We start from the raw sequence: 21507 nt of genomic DNA, 5'->3' as shown, positions 1-21507 counted from the left end.
TTATTTTAACAGCTGGAATTTGTATTTCCAAAATGGGGGTGGAGTATAACTTTCAAACATTTGCTTGTTTTCCTCCCACCAAGCTTTGAGAGAGCATCTAATGCAATCTAACAACACTCCAGTTCAAATTACTCTGATTAATGTGGTTACGGTTCCCTGTAATTCCTTTGAGAAAAAAACAAACCATTAAAACCCAGAGGAAAAAAGAAAATAAGTGCATAAGTTTGACTTCTGGTGACTACATGAACAAATCATTTGCTTGGTATTTCCTTCTGGGTTGTTTTTCTGATTTTCCAAACTAACCTGGAGTCTTGAGATTTATTAGTGGTTTAATACAAATACAACTAAATCCACTATTGCTTAGTTTTAAAAAAAAGATCTAAGGTTATCTAGCTGCTGCCACCAGTTTTGGGGTTATAGGAATACCCACTTACAAGCAGCTTTTTAAAAAATCTACCCCCTCATCAATTAAAATATTCTCCAGAACATTTGACTCTTAGCTGGGCACAGGAAGTATTTGGACACTGGCACATCTGCTAAGAGAGGTATTGCAAATCATTGACTGAAAGAGTGTATAAATTTTTGAATCGGACATATTCAGTTTTTCTTATTTTGAATCATCTATGACTTTAAGAGACACTGAATATGTATTCAAATTTGCAGAAAGATGTGTTTAAGTTTGTACCACACAAAAGTTGTATCAGCCTCTGTGTACACAGGAATTCACTAAAATACACATCTGGCTAGAGTGCCTAAACTACATATATAATGGTACATCCTTTATCTGTAGTTCATTAGTACATAGAAAAATTATCTAACATGGCCAACTACATATATGTGGGTATACCAAATATATTAAAATCCATTTAAATGTGCTATATCCAAAGTGATACACAAAAACATGCTACTTGACTGAATTAGCTCTTTTTTACTCACAAAGGAAGATTAAAAAATGGTTTAAGTCTGTTTAAATAATGCTTTTGCATCCCCATTTATGTATTTAAGAGGATGAGGATGCAATTTACACAGATATGTATCTTCAGGAAAATGTAATTTAATTAAGACTTTTCATTTTCTGTCCCAAACATCACAGACTAATGCTATTTTTATCTTGAATAAGAATTTTCTCTTTCCCAAATCCTTTTGAACATATGCTATGATTGCTATGGAATGACTTTTTAAAGAAGAAAAGGATATGTGATATATTCCTCCTACAAGTATGTTCATTAACACACATGCTAACTTAAAAAGGTTACTCCAATCTACCGTTAAACCTAATGACTTAATTCATCTAATATGCTACCCAGCAAAGTCCAGCAAAACACAGGAAATCATAGTGTGCTGTGTGAACCCATTGCAGTTCTTCATGGCAGATACCTGAAGTGGTTTGTGTTATATGTGATATGTGGTTGTTTCCACAGCAATATCATGGCTACTACAACAAGCAACTTTCCTATTTGCTCATGAACATACTACTACTAATGTTCAATACACACTTGGGCAGCACTACAATGCATTCAAACCTAGTTGCTTGGCCAACGTATCTCTTTACTTAAGCCACTATTCTGCAGCATGAAAAATGTTATGAGGAATTAAGGTTTCTCTGTAAAATCCTAAGATCTAGAACTAGACACTAAGTTAGTACATCATAACAATTCCATCTAGTTAGAGGTCATTTTCCTCTAGCCATGCCCAGGGGCAGAGATGAAAAGTGAAAGGGGAGGGGGTGGGGAGAAGCACGTATAAAACTTGTTGGCCAGTTCCATGATCACAAGACTAAGCAATGCTGTTTGCAAGCCACAAAACACAAAAAGCTACCAAGAGAAAAGACGACAGCTTTATTATTAGCTTACACAACAGAAAGAATATTGTGCAATGGACAACACATTCAATCTTTCGGCATTTGTTTACTATATAGATGACTAATTGAGTTTCTGAGAAATTCATACCATTTAGCAAGCCAAGGGTAACCGCTCAACTCATGTGAAGTTCCAGCTTCCTGGATCAGCTTGATTCCCTCCCTGGGAAGAATTTATAGACAAATGATGACGTTCTAAATCTCTATATTGAATGAAGATCTACATTGAACAAAATTTGGTCACTATGCTCCAAGAAGAGCTAAAAACTATTACTAAAGTTCTCCAGAAGTATGTACCTGGCAGCACATCCCATACTCCATTATCCTGGATGCAGAAAAAATGCCTAATGCATTTCAATATCTAAACCAAGTTTAAAAAAAAATCTTTTTATTCTATAGTTAGACTCTGGATGCCATTTTGAACTTAAAAGAAGAGCTGGATATTAAAACAGCAATGCTGTTCTAGTTCATTAAAGTGACATACACTGCAGCAAAATGTACTAATTTCACATAGAAAATTGATGAGCTTTGAACTGACAATGATTAGGCAAGACATCCTGGGGCTATAATTTAATTGATGTGTCAACCCCTCCTGCACCAAATGTGAAAAACAGAAATTCTGCCAGGGAGATGATTAGGAAACAGGGGAAAAGTCAGTTATCAAAATATTTTACTTATTTATATAAGTAAATATTTATATCCCTCCACATGTTTGTGTATACACACCGAGAGAGACACACACAAACACACACCTACACATACTGCAATTACAGTTGGAGAACTATTTGAAACTTTGGCCAGCTCAAAGAGGATGCCATAGAGCTAGAAACAGGCAATCAGAGGAAAAAGTGTGGGGGGATGTAATAAAAATATAAACGGGTAAGTAACGCACAGTTCAGGTATCTTTCTTATGTACACACACAAGACCCTTCGCCAGGAATCATATGGATGGCCCTTCCACGTGACGATTCTGCAAAGCCTGAAAACATCTCTGGAGCTTTGTGTTCCTAGTGGTAATAAAGACTGAATTATTTCTGGCTCAATATACAGTACAACTCAAACTGCTACAGAGCTAGGGAGGGTTTTTTAAAAAAAGTGAGGGGGAGAAGAGTGATGTTAAAACTCTGCGGCTGTGGTTCCCCACTGAAGGGAACTTTTGTTCCATTATTCCTACCAGCTCCTAAGCTTCAGGTTGTCTCAGGAAAAAACAGCTGAATGGCTTTGCAGGTCTTCCTCCTTAACCAAACCAAAAGGGCAGAGATGAAAGTGACAATTATTTTGTCACTTTCCTCTGGAGTAGAGAGGTGAATGCAGGCAATGGTTCTCTTTTGTGTAGAATTGTGGAAAGGGAACAATGATTTTTGCTCCCAGTAGCAAACCAGAAGTAAATGCATCAGGTATGCATTTCAAACTACTCAGCATCTAGAATACAGGTGTCAAACTCGATCATGTCATGTGACGTATTGTGGCAATGTATTTTGCCTTTGCTGGGGTGGGCGTAGCCTGAGCGTGACAAATCCGGTCCACAGGCCACCAGTTGGACACACCTGATCTAGAAAATGAGAATGGTGACAATGTGGAAGTGCTAATAGATAACTGGTGACAGATTAATGACAAAAGCAATTCAGAAAAATCCACAAAGGCTATCAATGACTATTAATTATGACAACAGTTTGCCTCAGTACATATAGTTGCTACAGTACACGAGTGGAATTGTATTCATGTCCTGCTTGTGGGTTCCCAAAAATGTCTAAATGGTAAATTATTGTATGAAGATCCTTGCTTTGATAAAGCACAACTCTTTTCCTTTTATGTAATACTTTTCTGAAAATTACTTGATGTTGGTTGAATTCCTCAACTTACAACCATTCATTTAGCAACTGTTCGAAGTTACAATGGCACTGAAAATAGTGGCAACCGGTCCTTGCACTTATGATTGTCAGAGCATTCCCAGGGTCACGCGATCAAAATTCAGGAGCTTGGCAACTGGCATGTTTTATGAGTTGCCAACATCCTGTGGTCATGTGACTGCCCATTTCTGACCTTTCCAACTGGCTTCTGACAAGCAAAGTCAATGGGGAAGCCTGATTTGCTTAATGACCACATGATTCACATAACCACTGCAATAATTTGCTTAACAAAGGCAAAATGGTTATAAAATCAGGCACAACTCAACTGCCTTGCTTAGCAATCGTTACTCTGGTTCCAACTGTCATAAGTCAAGGATTACCTGTACTACTCAGAGTCAACTTGGGTGGGACATCAACCATTCAATGTTTTTCTCAGTTCAGAAGCAATGTAAGTGCCACTTACTATGGAGATCAGTCCAACATCTTTAAAGTGGAAGTAAAGGTAGAATCTGGCTGACTTTAGTTTTTTTTTTGAAAGGGAGAAATTTATTTAGAAAGAGATTCCCTTGCGGTAATTACTTTACTTCCCACTTCATCCTCCTATGTACAGGAAATAATCAAGATGGAACATGTGACATTTTTCTAGACCAGTGGTAGTCAACCTGGTCCCTACCGCCTACTAGTGGGCGTTCCAGCTTTCATGGAGGGCGGGAGGGGTTTTGTCTGATACTGAAGCACTTTCCTTTTTTTTTAATTTAATTGACTTTTTAAAAAATTGTCATAGCATTATTTAAAAACATTTTCATTATGTTTTCATAAAATTCCCCGTGACAATTTAAATTTCTGAAAATATACTATTTGTATCGCCCATGCATAAGTTTAGTTCACGTTACGTAAGTGAAACTAAATGGCGCTATAGTGTGACCGCAAACAAAAGAGCCTCGTCCCAGAATAGCTCGCGCATCTCCCCCCACACCACCCAGCTGTAAAAGACAAGCAGAACTGGTAGCCGGTGCCTGCCCCAACCCAATCCACGATGCGTGAGAGGCATGCGCAGACGACGATACACTTTATAAATCACCATTACTGTGGAACCGGTGGGCGGTTAGAAAATTTTACTACTAACAGAGATACAAAAGTGGGCGGTAGGTATAAAAAGGTTGACTACCCCTGTTCTAGACCATCTCACTAATAGCAGAGAAAGGGTAGCAGGCACATGGAAGGATGTCTAATTTATACTGTCTGCTTCACCATTTTTGTGGGAAATTATTCTTTCCTCTTTAAATACCAAACAATGAAAAAAAGACATGCAATTTTTCTTTAGTTAAGACCTCAGATTAGAACTGGTAGACGGTGAATTCTAATTCTGCCTTCGGTACAAAGCCAACTGGGTAAGCTTGGGCCAATCACTCTTTCTGTCCTCAGAAAGAGGCAGTGGCAAACCACTTCTTTTTTTCACTTCTGAAAAAAACTTGCTAAGAAAACTCAAGGATTTGTACAGGCAGTCTCCAAGAATCGGAGACAACTGAATGGAAGAAAAGATATTTTTTTTTACTTTGTACTAGGTAATTCTATGCCTCTAACATAGCAAGGATCACCCCATTTGCAGTATTTAAAAAAGTGACACCAGAAAATTGACAATGATAGAAGTGGAATGTTGCATATAATAGCAACTGCCCACTTACTCTCCTCACCCACCACATTCCTTCTTCCCCTCAACTCTGCAACGGCTTCAGTGATTCTCTGCCTTTTCCTCCTGCTCTGGGGATATCCCAGGAACATGGCCAGAAATGAAAGCAGATATAGGATATTAACAAAGAGGATAAGACTTTAGGCAGACATTCGTCCTATTCATGTGAGAAGTACTGTACAAGTATGAAGCTGGGAACAGGACAGCCTTGCCCTTTCTGAAGCTCTAATCCACATCTTTCATTAAGATTTATATTGGGCTAGTTCATGCCTGATTTTGCTCCATGCAGATTAGTGAAAAAAACAATTTTGATTTTTCACTTGGTCTAATTATTAGCCTCTTTAAGTTGTATTGCAGATATATTTAGCTGGGCTGGCATCAATAAATATCCTGGGTGATATACTGTCTGTATATCAACCAGGAAATCAAAAAATTCTAGATTGTCTGAACTCATAGATCAGGGCTGTCAAACTCCCGGCCCGCAGTCTGGATGCATCACACACTGGCCATGCCCACGCCCGGTTTAGCGAAGGTGGGGGGGAGTCCCGATATGTCACGTGATGCTGCTGTGACGACGTGAGTTTGACACCCCTGTCCTAGATTGTCCATGATATAATGCAGTTTTGTTTGCACTAGATATGACTTTAGAGAACTTCAGACAATTTATGGTTGGTAAAGAGTATTTCAGAAGCAGGCAGAAGAAACCCCTCTTGAAGAATATATGTATTTTGATTGTGTCCATGTGTATTTTATAATATATGTATTTTAATATATAATATATGTATAATATATGTATTTTAAAATATATGTATTTTGATTGTGTCCATATATTAGTATATAACTTCAGAATATTGATTAAGACTCAGTATTCTTTTAATTAGTAATCTTATTAGTTTGCTTGTACATTACTTCCGTTGATATCCAGCTGAGCTGTGAAATAGAGTGCAATTCTTGTGTAAAGCTCACAGTAGCTTTCAGTTACAAACTGGAATATCCCACAATACCATATTCTAGTTCCTCTGACATTCCATAGGGTTTTTTTTTAGAAAATTGTCCTACCAGTCAGTTTTGTAGAAACAGTGAAGTGATTCAACATTTATAGTTCTGTTTAAATGCCCTTAACTTTAGTTATTCAGTAAATATTCTATTCAGTTCTGTTTGAATTGAACACTTCTTTAACTACTGTGGAATTCCATGTTGTCAAAAATAAAACACTGGAATTTTCTTGTCATTAACGCCTGTTTATAATAAATTCACCTTTCAGTTCTGAAAGCATGAAGCAGATTGCTGTACTACCAGTATATAACAACATTTATTTGAAACCTTTCTTATCTGCTTTTAAAGGCATTTTTCTCAATATGAGGTTTAAAATAAAATTTAATTAAAAATAAAGCTTGAGTATTAAAAATATTAAACCCTGGAAAAGTTAAAACTGCCTTTAATACTAAAAATCATAATTCCACTTGGAACTCTGACAGACCTTGAAGTTGGTGTTGATTCTTAACGATCACATAGCTAGAATTTGTTTAGGACATTCTGAGGGAAATTTTAAAGAATAAATGGATTTCAAAGTTGATAGTGATGGGGTAGCCACTGTGTAAGGCATTCATCCCCTGGTGAATCCAGATGAGGAAAAGAAAGGAGGATCTGACCATAAAGAACAGGTAGATTGATACAGGTGAAACAACCTGACCCCTACAGTTTAAAACTTTAAAATTAGGAAACAGCACTTTGAACCAGTAGTAAAATGTAAAATTTGTTGCTACTGGTTCTGTGGGCGTGGCTTGTGATTGGGTGGGTGTGGCCAACTTTTTTTGTTTTTACTTTAAAAGCATTTTTTCTACTGAAGAGGTTGTAGAAAAAAATGCTTTTAAAAGGCTGACAATCCCAGCTGAGCCGTGCGATCATCAGAGGCTTTTTTTTTTTTTACTTTTAAAAAAGTATTACTTTTACTTTTAAAAGCATTTTTTCGGCCAAAAAATGCTTTTAAAAGTAAAAAAAAAAATCTCTGATCATTTGGGCATATGGGGAGGGCAGGGATTTTTGCTGCTAGTTCCCCGAACCACCTGCCGCCATCGCTATCGGATCAGGCGATCCAGTCCGAACTGGGAGCATTTCACCCCTGCTTTGAACGGGACTTAATAACGGTGTAACGTATTAGTTGTATTTCTGAACAGCTTGCCAGTGCTCAGTCTTCAAAGGATGCCCTAAGTACCACATTACAGAGCTGAATTTGGATGTCAGTACTTCATAAAATAGGAGAGCATGTTTTAAATGTTTTAGAAAGAAGAAGTGGGGAAATGATGGTGTGGCTAGTGAAATGACAATTCAGAACTTCCTCAGTGGAAGAGTGAGCAGCAAGAGTGAGACTGAATCTTAAAAGATACTTGGTGTGGAAGTCATTTCTGAATACATATTGCACCGTATGTATTGCATTAGCATTGGAAGTGAAAGAACTCACAGATATACAATAGGTTGTATTACATATGAACGGTAAAGTAGGAATGAGACTTTAGTGTTTGATGTAACCTGCTTCATAACCTCCTTCATAATGGTTAAAAAATACACTATCCCTAAATTAATTGCTTTCAGGAAGCAAAATCAGATAAAGACAGATGTAGAATTTGTGACATATTTTAATGTTCATAATTCAGTATAGTGTTGCTTCTTCTGACTTTCTGTCTTAGACCATTTGTGTGAAGACCCTAGGTTCTAATTAATCCTGTGCAACTGTAATAATATTGTAAAGACTCCATGCAGCTCATAATACAAATGAAAAACACTGTCTTAGAGTGAGTCAAGATACTGAGGCCCTTAGTTGGGTTCTCATGTACATTGCAAAACAATCCGGGAAGTCTTTTGAAGAGTGGAATTTAAAAAAACTAAAATAAACAAATGCAGATAAGACTGTCTGGGTTTTTGTTGTTGTTGTTGCTGCCTTCAACTAATGAGAATAGAGGAATAGTTAAAGGCCACAAAGGCCTCTGCTTGAATCTCCTCTTCACTCTGAATTCAACTGGCGGCCTTGAAACCAGTTGCTGCTAATGTACTGTAGTGTTTCTCTTGCTATATCTGCAATATGGATTTTACAGGTAATCCTTGCTTAGTGATGATAATTGGAACCAACACTTCCATGCTAAGTGATATTATACAGCATGTGACCATGTTTATCATGGCAGCCATGACAGTTGCTGCTGCTACTATTGTTAACTTAGAATCCTGTGTGATATCACATGATTGCTGACCTCCTGCTGGCAATGAAGGTTGCAAATAGTGATCACGTGACCGCAGGATACAGCAATCATCATTGTCAGCTGTTTAACAAGCACCCAAATTGTGATCATATGAGCATGGGGATGCTATGACAGCTGCACTACACAGACTGGTCATATCCAGTGGTGGGATTCAAATAATTTAAAAACTCGTTCTCTGCCCTAATGATTTCTTCCAACAACCAGTTCACCAAACTGCTCAGAAAGTTAACAACCGGTTCTCCCGAAGTGCGAACTGGCTGAATCCCACCACTGGTCACATCTCATTATTTGGTACCATCATAACTTTGGACAATTCTTAAACCAGTGGTCATTGAATGAGGACTACCTGTAATAGCTGTAATCTGCTTTATAATGCCAATATAAGCTTGACTGAAAATATTCAAAAGTCACCATTATGTACAGAGTATATATTTATCTGAGAGACCTGATCATCAAAGACCTTGCATCATATGTAGATACTATTTGAGGAGTGGTGTGGTTATGGACTAAAGAGAACCGAATTCCTTCCTCCATGCAGAAGTCATAATAGCCCATTCATGCATTTTGTTTCTAAAGAATCAGGCTAAGGTTTTGAAAATTAATGTAAATTGGTTTGTCATGCTGTCTCCTTGTGTGAAGGTTTGAAAGGAACTACAGTCTCTGTTAATGAGAAAGCCTTCCAGATGCTTTTTTTGAATAGATTTAACCGCAGGCATATTTTGGAGGAGTTGTCCCAGCATTCTTTTTAATCCATTGAGTATTGAATTGGAAGGAATGAAAGGTGACCTGGGTCTAATTTAGGGATTGGCTCCTATTCAAGCACTGCGGAGGGGGGAAAAAGAAGAAATATATTCATTTTAGTTGTCTAAATCTTGCATATTTATCAAACCTATCAAGATGTCAATGGTGTTGCCTATGAGGTTTTGTGAGAGCTCATGCAGGAATGTAGAGTTTTGCAATGTTTTTGCTATATTAATTTAATGTATTCGTGTTTTTTAAAATGGAGGTTGAGCAACTCAGAGCACCCAGCCTGTTGAGGCAAAGGGTAAAAATGTGAAGGGCGCAAAGTTGTCCATGGAAAAGACTCTCTAGTTTCACTTAGAAATAGACTCTCTCTTCTGAATCTCTCTCTCTCAGCATAGAAAAACTACTTGTCCCATGCATTATGCCTATTCTCTTTTTCCCCCCACTGCTGCTTCTTTAAAATTGGCCACTTCAATAATCCATTTTCCCTCAGGTCACAAAATAATTGTTTTTAAATACTTTCCTAAATCCTTTTGAACATATGCTATGATTGCTATCTACTTTAAAAATGACTTTTTAAAGTAGAAAAAATATATGATATATTTCTCTTACAAGTATGTTCATTAACACACATGCTAGCTTAAAAAGGTTACTCCAATCTACCGTTAAACCTAATGACTCAATTCATCTAATATGCTACCCCAAAGTCCAGCAAAACACAGGAAATCATAGTGTGCTGTGTGAACCCATTGTAGTTTATGAAACTTAGTATATTTCTGAGCAATGGATGAACCTGGCCAATTGTGATTCATTTAACAAAATGTGGATAAGTAAACCACAGCTTAGTCAGTGCAAACAAAGCGAAGCAGTTCTTCATCTGACTGAGATGGTGTAGGGTTTCCTGCCTGGGCAGGGGGTTGGACTAGAAGGCCTCCAAGGTCCCTTCCAACTCTGATGTTATGTTATGTTATGTTATGTTCATGGCAGAAATCTGAAGTGGTTTGTGTTTTGTGTGATAAATGTGGTTGTTTTCATAGCATCATCATGACTACTACAACAAGCAACTTTCTTATTTGCTCATGAATATACTACTACTAATGTTCAATACACACTTGGGCAGCACTACAATGCGTTCAAACCCAGTTGCTTGGCCAATGTATCTCTTTACTTAAGCCACTATTCTGCAGCATGAAAAATGTTATGAGGAATTAAGGTTTCTCTGTAAAATCCTAAGATCTAGAACTAGACACTAAGTTAGTACATCATAACAATTCCAACTAGTTAGAGGTCATTTTCATCTAGCCATGCCCAGGGGCATAGATGAAAAGTGAAAGGGAAGGGGATGGGGAGAAGCATACTTTAAATGCATTTAATATAGAGCAATGCAGTATCATATATAATCAAATCAAAAGTCCAAATGAGTTCACAAAGGATGGAGGCTAGAAACAGAAGGCAAATATAAAGTCAGTCAATCATGTTAATATGATGAAAGATAATTTGCTTTTTAATGAGACAAGTATATTGTGTGCATTCTTCCAAGTTCAGGGATGCTGCAAGTTTGTAGATGAACATGGATGAGTTTGGCTTCCATACAACCACGGCTAGTTCACACACTACACTATACTAAATCAAAAGGACTAGAAGACATCCATGGTCCCTTCCAGCTCTATTCTGATTTGATTTGAAAATAAGCCAATTGCTGGATGCAATCCATGCAAATCAGGGTTGGTATTCACTTACCTTTGCTACGGGTTTGCAAATGTGAGTGCAGAGCAGCAAAAATATGGATAAATGGGATGTGATTACGTCTGGGGGTGGTGAGTGGTGCCACCTGCAGCCACCGCTACCGGTTCATCCGAACCAGATAAAACCGGCTGAATACCACCACTGATGCGAATCCATCTAATAACTAATGGCGTATCATCTTGCAAGTTCCATGAACCAGTTCAAGATATTTTCAGAAAAGAAAGGGGCAGGAATTCAAACTTGCTCTCTTAGCTAGCCAAGAAGTATTTGCTGGCCTTACCTTATAGACATCTCCATAGGTGCCACTCCCCACTCTCTGGATGAGCTCGTAGTCTTGCTGTGGATTCCGCCGCATAATATCTCCACTTGGGCGGGTCATAGGATCCATAATCTGATAATACACTCTCTCCTTCCCCACAGGGGGGAATAGGAATAATGCACAGTTGCCTCTGCCTCAAGCACTGAAGCCAGGTAAATGGTGTCCTTAAAATCCTAGTGGAACTGTCTGCTGGCAGGAATACATGGCTTTGGTCCACTCTTTGTTGGGTCTAATATTTAAAAAGAAAGACGAAGCAGAAATTGGATGAGATTTTTTATTTCAAACAGAAGCAGAGACATTTGTGATTAAAAGAAGGAAAACCAAATGGATTCTTCTGGTTAATGAATAGAAAGTGGCATGGTTGCTCAGCAGTTAAGACACTGGGCTTGTCTGCTGGAAGCCCAGGTTTGAGATCCAAGCGCCATGTGACAGGATGAGCTCCCATCTTCGCCCCAGCTCCTGCCAACCTAGCAATTCGAAAGCATGCAAATGCAAGTGGATAAATAGGTACCAATTTGGTGGGATGGTAACAGCTTTCTGTGACATCATGCTGGCCACATGACTGTGGAAATGTCTTCACAGAGTGCTGGCTCTATGGCTTTGAAATGGAGATGAGCACCGGCCCCTATGGCAATGACTAGCGGAGTAAAATCCACAAGGATTCCTTTCACTTTTTGACTTTAATGAATAACTTTAATGAATAGGGGATACAAATGTGATACTGTTGTCAAATGCCCATTCAGTTCAATAAGCCTAAGATGGGAAATAGCCTGCCATCTTCAAACCTCATGCCCTAATGGTACCTATGGAGAATCCAACCTAGAAATAAGAAGAAATTATTTGACAGCGAGAACAATTAATCAATGGAATAGTTTGCCTCCTGGAGTTGTGGGGGCTCCATCATTAGGGGTTTTCAGAAATAGACTCGACACCCATTTGACCAAGATGGTATAAGGTTTCCTGCCTTGAGCAGGGAGTTGGACTAGAAGACCCTTCCTGCCCTATGATTCTATGTTGTATTTCCATCAGGCCACAAAAAAACAAAACAACCTCAGCAATACGGCTTAATCAGCCAAATATTAATATTTACCTTTTCAATTCTATAATTCTGGCATTATTGCCCCAAAGTGTAGGTATCAGGACTGATACTAAGAGAAAAGCTAAAATTAAGTTCTCAGTTCGTTGAACTCCCATTTTATTCTTGGTCAACTGATAGGAATAAGCAAGTTCGGCAGGTCTCTTTCTTCCTAGGCTTCCGAAACGCACTGAAAACCTGGCTTTTCTACCAAACACAGGATGAGGTAACTGCATGTTGGAAGCTTAACTTGGTAGCAGGCTGTTTTGTTTTGTTTTTTGCTTTGAATGTTTATCTGTTTTGAATGTTTTTCTATTTTAATATGTTTTTAATGTTATTTTATTAATGTTTTAATTTTGATCAGGAGCTGCCCAGAATTTGGCATAAGATGGGCAGCTGTAGCAATTTTTTAAATAAATACATAAAAATAAAATAAACTGGGTATTACAATTCCAAATCTATGTTTCCATCGCAACATTTGCCAAGATAAGAGACATGGCACAGACAGAAGGGATCTATGAAGGGACAACTGGTGGTAAGAGGAAGAGGAATATAATCCTGGCTTGCTGATTTCTCTTTCCAAAACCCATCAGTAATATTGAACCCAGATATATCAGTGCCATTCTGGAGCCCTAGCATGCTATTTTCATCAAAATGCAGCAATGGATGCATTTTTGGAACCTCATTTTTAGTATCATTTGAATAGGCAATCAACTGTATATGCCACTTAAGCATGGATTGGGAAATGTAGTTCTTTAAAGATTCAGAAGAAAATATAGACAACAAGAAAAAAACAGCCTTCAGGCATTTGTAAGGAAGAAATATAGTTTAAAACTGCCCAAGGAGAACAAATGATATGAATTCCTGCTGATCCTCCCTTACAAATATATCTCTCAATCTCTATATTAATAGCATAGGAAAAAAGCTAATAATGGAACTCCATTAATTCCGGTCTATTTTTTGTGGCTCCAAAGAAAAAAAAACATGTGCCATAAAGATAATCAGTGTCTGCACCACATAATCCAAATTCTGCACTTTATCAAAGTTGAAACAGGATCTTTTATAATTTGTGATTTAGGCACAATATTATACTATTTTTAACACTTTCAAGAAAAGCAAAAAGATTTTTTAGGGGAGAGGAAGCATTTTAACTCTCAATCACTATATAGCAAATAATATCCCCAACTAACTACACTTGATAATCTAGCAAGTATAGCTCAGGGTAAGAGAAGGCAAGTACTTGGCTAACACTTATCCCCAATATAAAAATAAACCTTAATTACAAGGCAGGGGGCTTCCATAGTGTTTTAGGACTATCTATTTCTTGTATCTATTCACACCGATTTTAACATTTGCAAGCTACAGCAGCATAACATTTTGTATTAGAATATTTTCAAAAGATGTAAAATTTTCAGTCTGATGGATATAATTATCTTCATTACCAATATCTGCCCACAACTCAAATGGAAAGGGGTGAAAGTAGACAGTCCAATCTAAAAATCACTTCTCAATATGACTTCTAGATCAAAACAGTAAAACTTGCATAAAAAACTCTAAGGAAAGCCCACCTGCTGTTCCACTCCTCAAAAGCCACCTTAATAGTGCACTTCTCCTTTGCAAATGCTCCAAGGCTGTTTTTTCCTCACCAGTTCTCTGCAGGTATCTTCTACTTATTTTTTTTTTGTAGAACTGGATATCATCATTACCATTTCCATATTTAAACTATGTATTTAAATGACTATCTATTCAAACAATACTAAACATGAGGTTTCAAAACCTATTTCAATTGTAGCATGCAAATATAAATTGCAATCCTACTTGGATATCTGGGGCATAAATATCTTTGATCCTGGCAAAGAGGAACATAAGGAGGAAGTATGCAAAGGGAAAAGAAGTAACAGTAATCAAGCTATCTATAACTTCAATATACAAACAGAAGGATAAGAAGCAAAGCTTACGAAGACAGATGTCTAAGACTGATACCCACAGAGTCCAACAGCCAACAGTTTTCAGAAACAAAAGAATTGGCAAGATGACAATGCACCAATAGCCTAAAAGCCATCCCCATAATATGCACCATTTATTTTTTTTTTGTTTACATTTATACCCCGCCCTTCTCCGAAGACTCAGGGCGGCTTACAGTATATAAGGCAATAGTCTCATTCTATTTGTATATTTTTACAAAGTCAACTTATTGCCCCCCCAACAATCTGGGTCCTCATTTTACCTACCTTATAAAGGATGGAAGGCTGAGTCAACCAGCCCATTAAATTTTAGTTTTTTCCTCTCCGTAAGTATTTGCCATGCTATTGAGACAAGTGAAATTGCAGTTCAGGAATCTATCAAATAAAACTTGCACACTATCCGGAGCTGTATTGGGCACAATAAGCTAATGTAAGCAACCTTGTTTGCTTAGCACATTTATGTATACTGCAGCATCCAGCTTTTCATGGAACAGCACGGATGTCCAGTATCAGTTTGTTTATAACAGGATCTGTTATCCAGCCTCTGTTAACAAGTCTGCAACAAACATTTCCCTGTCATTCCATAGTTAATTGATTTAGCATGAATCCCTTTAAAATGTTACTGTATTTTGTTAATTCTATGAAAGGGAGGCCAAATCAGGAAATTTGCATAAAAGGAGTTAGATCTTTTCAAAGCAAGCTTAAAGCTAAAGATGTTGTGAATGACTAGATTATATAGCAGCATCAGGACCAGTTTGAGGATCTTTCCTATGTACAAACCTATCCTGACAACATTTTTTTCTGTACCATTACTATGATACTACCTTCATAACCTTTCCATCTCATGAGTGCCACAGTCTTAAGTTATCCTCATCTGCACTAGTTTAAAACGGTATCCCTACCCACCCCCAATCCCAGCACTGCCTAAGCAAATATATAAAATCTGTCAAGCTTTGTCAGACATTGTCTGGGAGAGAAGTCAGATAACAGCAAACAGAAGCAACATAAGGACTGGAATTGAGGACAGCAAATTTCATATACGGTCCTACAGCATCCAAGATGTGGAAAAAGCACTTCTGCTGGCGAAAGGCCTCATGTCAGAAGCTGATGGACTTCTGGTTATTTTTCACTCTTTAAAATTAGCAATGGGTGCCAAAGGAAGCCACTGACCCCCTCCACTGTTTCCCTTAGACTTAGATAAGCAAGGGAGCTTTTCTGGTCACCAAGCCAAGCTGACAAATGCAATGGCTCAAGCCCGATGTCAGGCTTCCTTCAGCCCTAGCCACAAAGCAGAAGCATATCTTTCAGTCATGAACAAGTCTGAGAAAGAGGTGTGCATTTGTCCCAGGTCTGCAGCTCTGTCACCCATGCATATAGTGTCATGCAAACACGCTAGACTAAAATGCATTTGACTAGTTTCTGCTCCAGTCTATTGCACCAACCTGGTCAGCCAGTATAGTTACTTTACTGAACAGTTCTGCTCTGCAAAGTTGGGTAAACACCATGGCTCACTAAATCAAGGTTTTTTTCCTTGTGCAAGTACAGCCAGCATCTTACGCAGTAGAGAGATTTGTTCAGTCTCTGCACGGGAGACTTGGAGCTACTTCCCTGGATTTGCCCTCTACTTCCCTCCCTATCTCCCGATCCTGCAGCCTTCGGCTTCCCCAACAACCACGCATTCAACTTCCTGGGCTTCTTCGCCCAAAGGTCCACCACGGGGAGGCCTCTCTCACTCTCACCGGGACACCTCCCTTCTCCTCCGGCCGCGGCCGAAGCGATCGAAGAGGGTCCGCTTACCCAGCCCACAACCTCGTGTGCAGGCCCCGATCCCGCGGGGCGTCTCACCTCTTTCCAAGCGGAATCGGGCAGCTCCCTCGGTCGGAGTCGCAGAGGTGAAGGAGGAGGCCCCGCTTTGTCCCACTTGGTTCGGCCGGGCGGAGATCAGCGGGGGCCCGTCGAATTGCTCCGCGACCGGCCCGCCGCGCAAACACGGCCTGGTCGGCTTGGGCAGAGCTGCTCGGCCTCACCCGCTTCCTAGCGCGCCGCTCGAACCCGCGCCGGGCCGGGCCACACCAGACAGATGAGGAGCCGCCGCCGTGGCCACCTCCTCCCCGGAATCCCGCCCTCTCGGTCCCGCCTTCGCGGCGGCGGCGGCGGCGGCGCCAGCACCACACAGAAGGGCCGGGGCCGGGTTAAGCAGAGCGACAGCGCCCCGGCGTGGGTCTTTCGAATGGGTCTCTTTTCGAGGCAAAACGACCGTCCCAACCTCAGAGGCCCCGGTTCCAGCACGCCCGCCTGCCCTTCTTTTCCCTTCGGAAGAAACAGTGACTCACCGGCTCCCTGACGAAATTTCGGGCGGGCTGGATGAATGGAGGGATGTCCTTGCGCGGGCTTAATCCATGTTTATTCTCAGCTTCGACAAACCCCACAAAGGAACCGCGTCGCTTACATATTTCTAGATCAAATCATGCTGAGGAACAGTTGATCTCTCTCTTTCTCAGCGCGCGCCCGTTTTCGAGTACGCTGCCCGAACTGCCTGTGGCGATAAAGACATAACACAAGGGTTTTACTGCCATCGAGGTTTTTTTATAAATGTATGCATTTATAAATAATTTGAAAAGCTGGGCTTGACCGAGCAGAAATACATGCTCAGTAGCCCCCCCTCAGCCAGTCACCAATAGGTCCTACTCTATGTAACAAATATAAGGAAATGTATTTCCTTATATTGTATATTCCTGTATGTATACAGAGAGAAAGAGAGGGAAGGAAGGAGAGGTTGGATCAAATAATTCAAAAAAGGTTTGAGATCTTGTTTCAAAAGTATAATTAAATACAACCTTAAAAGAGTTAAAGCTTGTCAAAATCCATTCAGATTGACTTAGATCGATTCTTTCATGGATACATCCATTTAGATTTCCTTGGCAACAATATGGACGTGGTTTTATATTTCCTTTCTTGTTTTTTAATCCCATTTTTTTTTCCAGTCCGGCCTATAGCAGTGAGATTTTCAACTGGTATCTCATTGATACCAATATATGTTTATATATTATATAATTTTTGTGTGATGCTTGTGTATATTGTTATGACAAAATTAAATAAATAAATTAATTAAATTAAATAAAGAAGATGAAAGGCCACAAACCAGATTGCTTCAGTCATTCGTATAGGGAAGGTTTAGGTGAAATGATGCCTCTTCAATTAAACAATGTAGTGTAAGGGTATCCTCAAATACATCTGCAGATACAATATTATGAACCAACCAGGCCTAGCCAGAAAGATGCAAGATTTTTGCCATCTGAATATTACAATATGACTTTCTTACATCACCTAACTAACACATTGTATGAAAAGGCTTGTGCTTTTGAAGCTCAGCTCTCTTCATCACCTACACAGACCAATATAGGGTTTAAACTGGGATTAGGTGAGGAGGAAAAAAATATAGGTTGATTATGCAGATACAGGTTACCTATCAGACAAAATACCAGTACCTTATCACATAACATTTTTTTCTTTGCTAGAAAGCCTTTGTTTGTTGAGCTCTTCTGAGATTGCATGTAACCTTATCATGTGTGTGAATCCAACTATTTTTTTTATTAATGATCTATTAAGAGTTTTGCTTTTCCAAAACAGTGAGGTCTGCATCAATCTAGCCACTGCATGCAGCTGATGAAGTGGGCAGCATCTGTTGGGCAGATACCTGTGATGGTATGGGAGAATAGCCTTGGGAGACAAAGAGCTGCAGATTAGACTGTAATCAAATAAGAGACTCTGTAGAAGGAATGGGGGCATGGCAAAAGTCTCAGAATGAACCCCCACTCAATTTCTTGGAGTGTACAGGTGAGGGGAGGGTGAGATGTATTTTTAGTTTTGCCAGCTTCTATCAATGTAAACTTACAATAAAGTTTTTATTGTTTTGGGTCTAGAAGGCCTCCCTCCAGTCTCCTGGGAGCCAAAACGGGGTGTGTGGGGACTTCTGGAAGGGGTTGGGTGAGGAGGGGTGAGCCAGCCAGCAATTTAACCAGTTCGGCTACACACCAGTTCGGTGTGAACCAGTTGAATCCCACCATTGGCTACAACCCCATTCAGCTGCCTTGGTCTAATCTTTGGTTCTTCCTCTTGTTTTCCAAAGTTATTCTCATATATCATTAGACATTATAATATCTACCTCCTAATTTTTTGCCATCATAGATTAACAAAGCTGTGCTGGCTGGGGAATTCTGGGAGTTGAAGTCTATTCATCTTCAAGCTGCCAAGGTTGAGAAACACTGCTCTATTAATATCCTCATCCCATGTGGTTTAGGGATATATATTTCAACAATTAAGCTTTAAACCTTCTTAAAAGTTAATTAGAGACCAGTGCAATTTTTATAAACTAAGTGTTGAAGTAATTAATTGGAGCTTCAAGAAAACTAATTACTGCAGGACTCCCATCTCTGCCCTTTTAGCAATTTTCCACAAAAGAATTTGATCCCCTGTGATGCCTTTAAAATTTATATTTGTTTTATTGTAAATTATTCTTAACCTTAGTTGGTATTTGTATGTGAACATAAACAGAGGCCATTTTCATCTAAGGCCTTTTTTAGGTTTCCATTTACATTAGCACTAGAACTCCTTGGCAAGATAATGTTGCTCTTTGATCTTATGAGAAAGTATCTTCTTTCAAAAGATCAAAGAGTCAAGCATTAAAACACTTCACTCCTAAACAATCCAGAAAAATAACAAGTTTTCCTGTTGAAGCCACCAGAGAGTAGGATGAGTGGATCTTAACACTCTTCTGATCCAATTCTACAGAGGAATTATTGAGTCTGTCATTTGCACCTCTATAACTGTCTGGTTCGGTTCTGCAACCCAACAAGAAAAACACAGACTTCAGAGGATAATTAGAACTGCAGAAAAAATAATTGCTACCAACTTGCCTTCCATTGAGGACCTGTATACTGCACGAATCAAGAAGAGGGCCGTGAAAATATTTGCAGATCCCTCGCATCCTGGACATAAACTGTTTCAACTCCTACCCTCAAAGCAGCTATAGAGCACTGCACACCAGAACAACTAGACACAAGAACAGTTTTTCCCCGAAGGCCATCACTCTGCTAAACAAATAATTCCCTCAACACTGTCAGACTATTTACTGAATCTGCACTACTATTAATCGTTTCATAGTTCCCATCACCCATCTCTTTCCACTTATGACTGTATGACTATAACTTGTTGCTGGCAATCCTTATGATTTATATTGATATATTGATCATCAATTGTGTTGTAAATGTTGTACCTTGATGAACGTATCTTTTCTTTTATGTACACTGAGAGCATATGCACCAAGACAAATTCCTTGTGTGTCCAATCACACTTGGCCAATAAAAATAAAATTCTATTCTTCTTCCCACACGTTGGATATGATCATGTGATCTACTGTACTTAATCCATTATAGATTGTTCAGTAGTGAATGACCTATATGGTTTGTTTGATTAATAGAATAGAATAGAATAGAATTTTTATTGGCCAAGTGTGATTGGACACACAAGGAATTTGTCTTGGTGCATATGCTCTCAGTGTACATAAAAGAAAAGATACGTTCATCAAGGTACAACATTTACAACACAATTGATGGTCAATATGGTTAGGCAGAAAGGTAGGATAAAATGGGGAAATAAATAAAGCTCATTCTGACTTGCTGATCAATCAATTAATCAATCAATTAAACATAATAGTTACCTGAAATTGATTTGACCAGGGAAATAGAGATTGTAATTTCTTTGAAAGAGAATTATGGCTTACCTCCTCTTAAAACTATTTTGTGAGACTTCTTACATTTTCCATGAATTTCCACTCTATTATGACCAGGTTTATATATTGTGCTAAGCCATTGCTTACTCAACCACAGTTAACTGAATATATCACAAATATATGTTTATACACAGTATGCATAGCCATTAATTATAATTTGCAAAATGCAATGGTTGGGTTCATACAATCCAGCAAGACAAAGTGAAACAAACCACTGTTCACTTTGACATGTAGTATGAACCCAGCATTGGCAACCTTCCCTTTAAAATAAATGAAACTATACACCTGTAGATTTTCTTTAATTATAAACATTATTGAGATTTTTTCCACATCTGGATTCAGAGACTTTTGGGATGGAAAATAGCATTGATTGCCCTGGTTGATTACTTATGCCACAGAATTGCCTGGGGAAATTATTTCAATTGCTTATCCCCAATGATACTTTCTAGTATATATCATAGTATCCTTTTGGGACACATGATTAGCATTTGGAGAATTTGTCAGTGCTTTTGAATTTCGCTAACCCAAAAATCTTAAATGGGTACTTCAGGGGAATTGCTTGGTCATTGGCTTGTGAGTTTTCTCAGGGATCCGTAAGGTTTTTAAACATTTTATCATCTACACCAGTGTTTTTCAGTCTTAGCAACTTTAAGATGTGCAGATTTAACTCCCAAAATTCCCCAGCCAGCATGCTGGGGAGAGGAGTTCTGAGAGTTGAAGTGCACACATCTTTAAAAAGTTGCCAAGATTTAAAAACTCTGAACAACACGGATTGATGATTGGTGTTCTTCCAACAATATAGATCATCTTGCACTAAAACATGGGGCACAGAGATGGAAAGAACTTCTCTTAAAAAACTCTGCTTTTGTTTGTGGTCCTACTGCTATATTATGGTCTGTGATCTGAAAGTCCTTTGTGAAAGCTAAAGATGAAACTCCCTGCAACATTATCAATGAATTGGATCCTGCTTTTCAGACATGCATCATCTGTAATCCTGAGGAAGAAAAAATATTTTTATGGTCTGCCACCAACAGACTTATCCATGCCACTGGTGAACTACTATTACAATGTGTAAATGTATTTGTGTGTACACACTCTGTGTGTGTGTGTGTGTGTATCAATAATTATTTCTTCTGACAGGCAGGAGGGAATCAAAGCATTCCAAGTTATTTATTTTAAATTACTTAGTTATTAATCCCTTGATAAAGACTCCTGT

At 38.8% G+C, this 21507-nt stretch overlaps 1 protein-coding gene across 3 annotated transcripts in view; it reads right to left on the bottom strand.

Annotated features, from left to right (window-relative positions):
- The window catches only part of MAP4K5 (mitogen-activated protein kinase kinase kinase kinase 5), a 95194-nt gene extending 78579 nt beyond the window's left edge, over positions 1–16615 (bottom strand). For 2 of the 3 annotated variants that reach the window (XM_058163101.1, XM_058163099.1), the window contains exons 1-2: positions 16346–16615; positions 11423–11690 (exon numbers count right to left, since the gene is read on the bottom strand). Coding sequence is in view for 1 of the 3 variants with exons in the window: in XM_058163099.1 (XP_058019082.1) it covers positions 11423–11530 (108 nt within the window). In the remaining 2 variants the exon portion in view is untranslated. The remainder of the gene's footprint in view (positions 1–11422; positions 11691–16345) is intronic. The other variant, XM_058163102.1, reaches the window with a different exon arrangement.
- Positions 16616–21507: the final 4892 nt, after the last annotated feature.

Source organism: Ahaetulla prasina, chromosome 1, assembly GCF_028640845.1.
Source record: "Ahaetulla prasina isolate Xishuangbanna chromosome 1, ASM2864084v1, whole genome shotgun sequence".
Lineage (NCBI taxonomy): Eukaryota > Metazoa > Chordata > Lepidosauria > Squamata > Colubridae > Ahaetulla > Ahaetulla prasina.
This window is presented reverse-complemented; position numbering and strand designations above follow the sequence as displayed.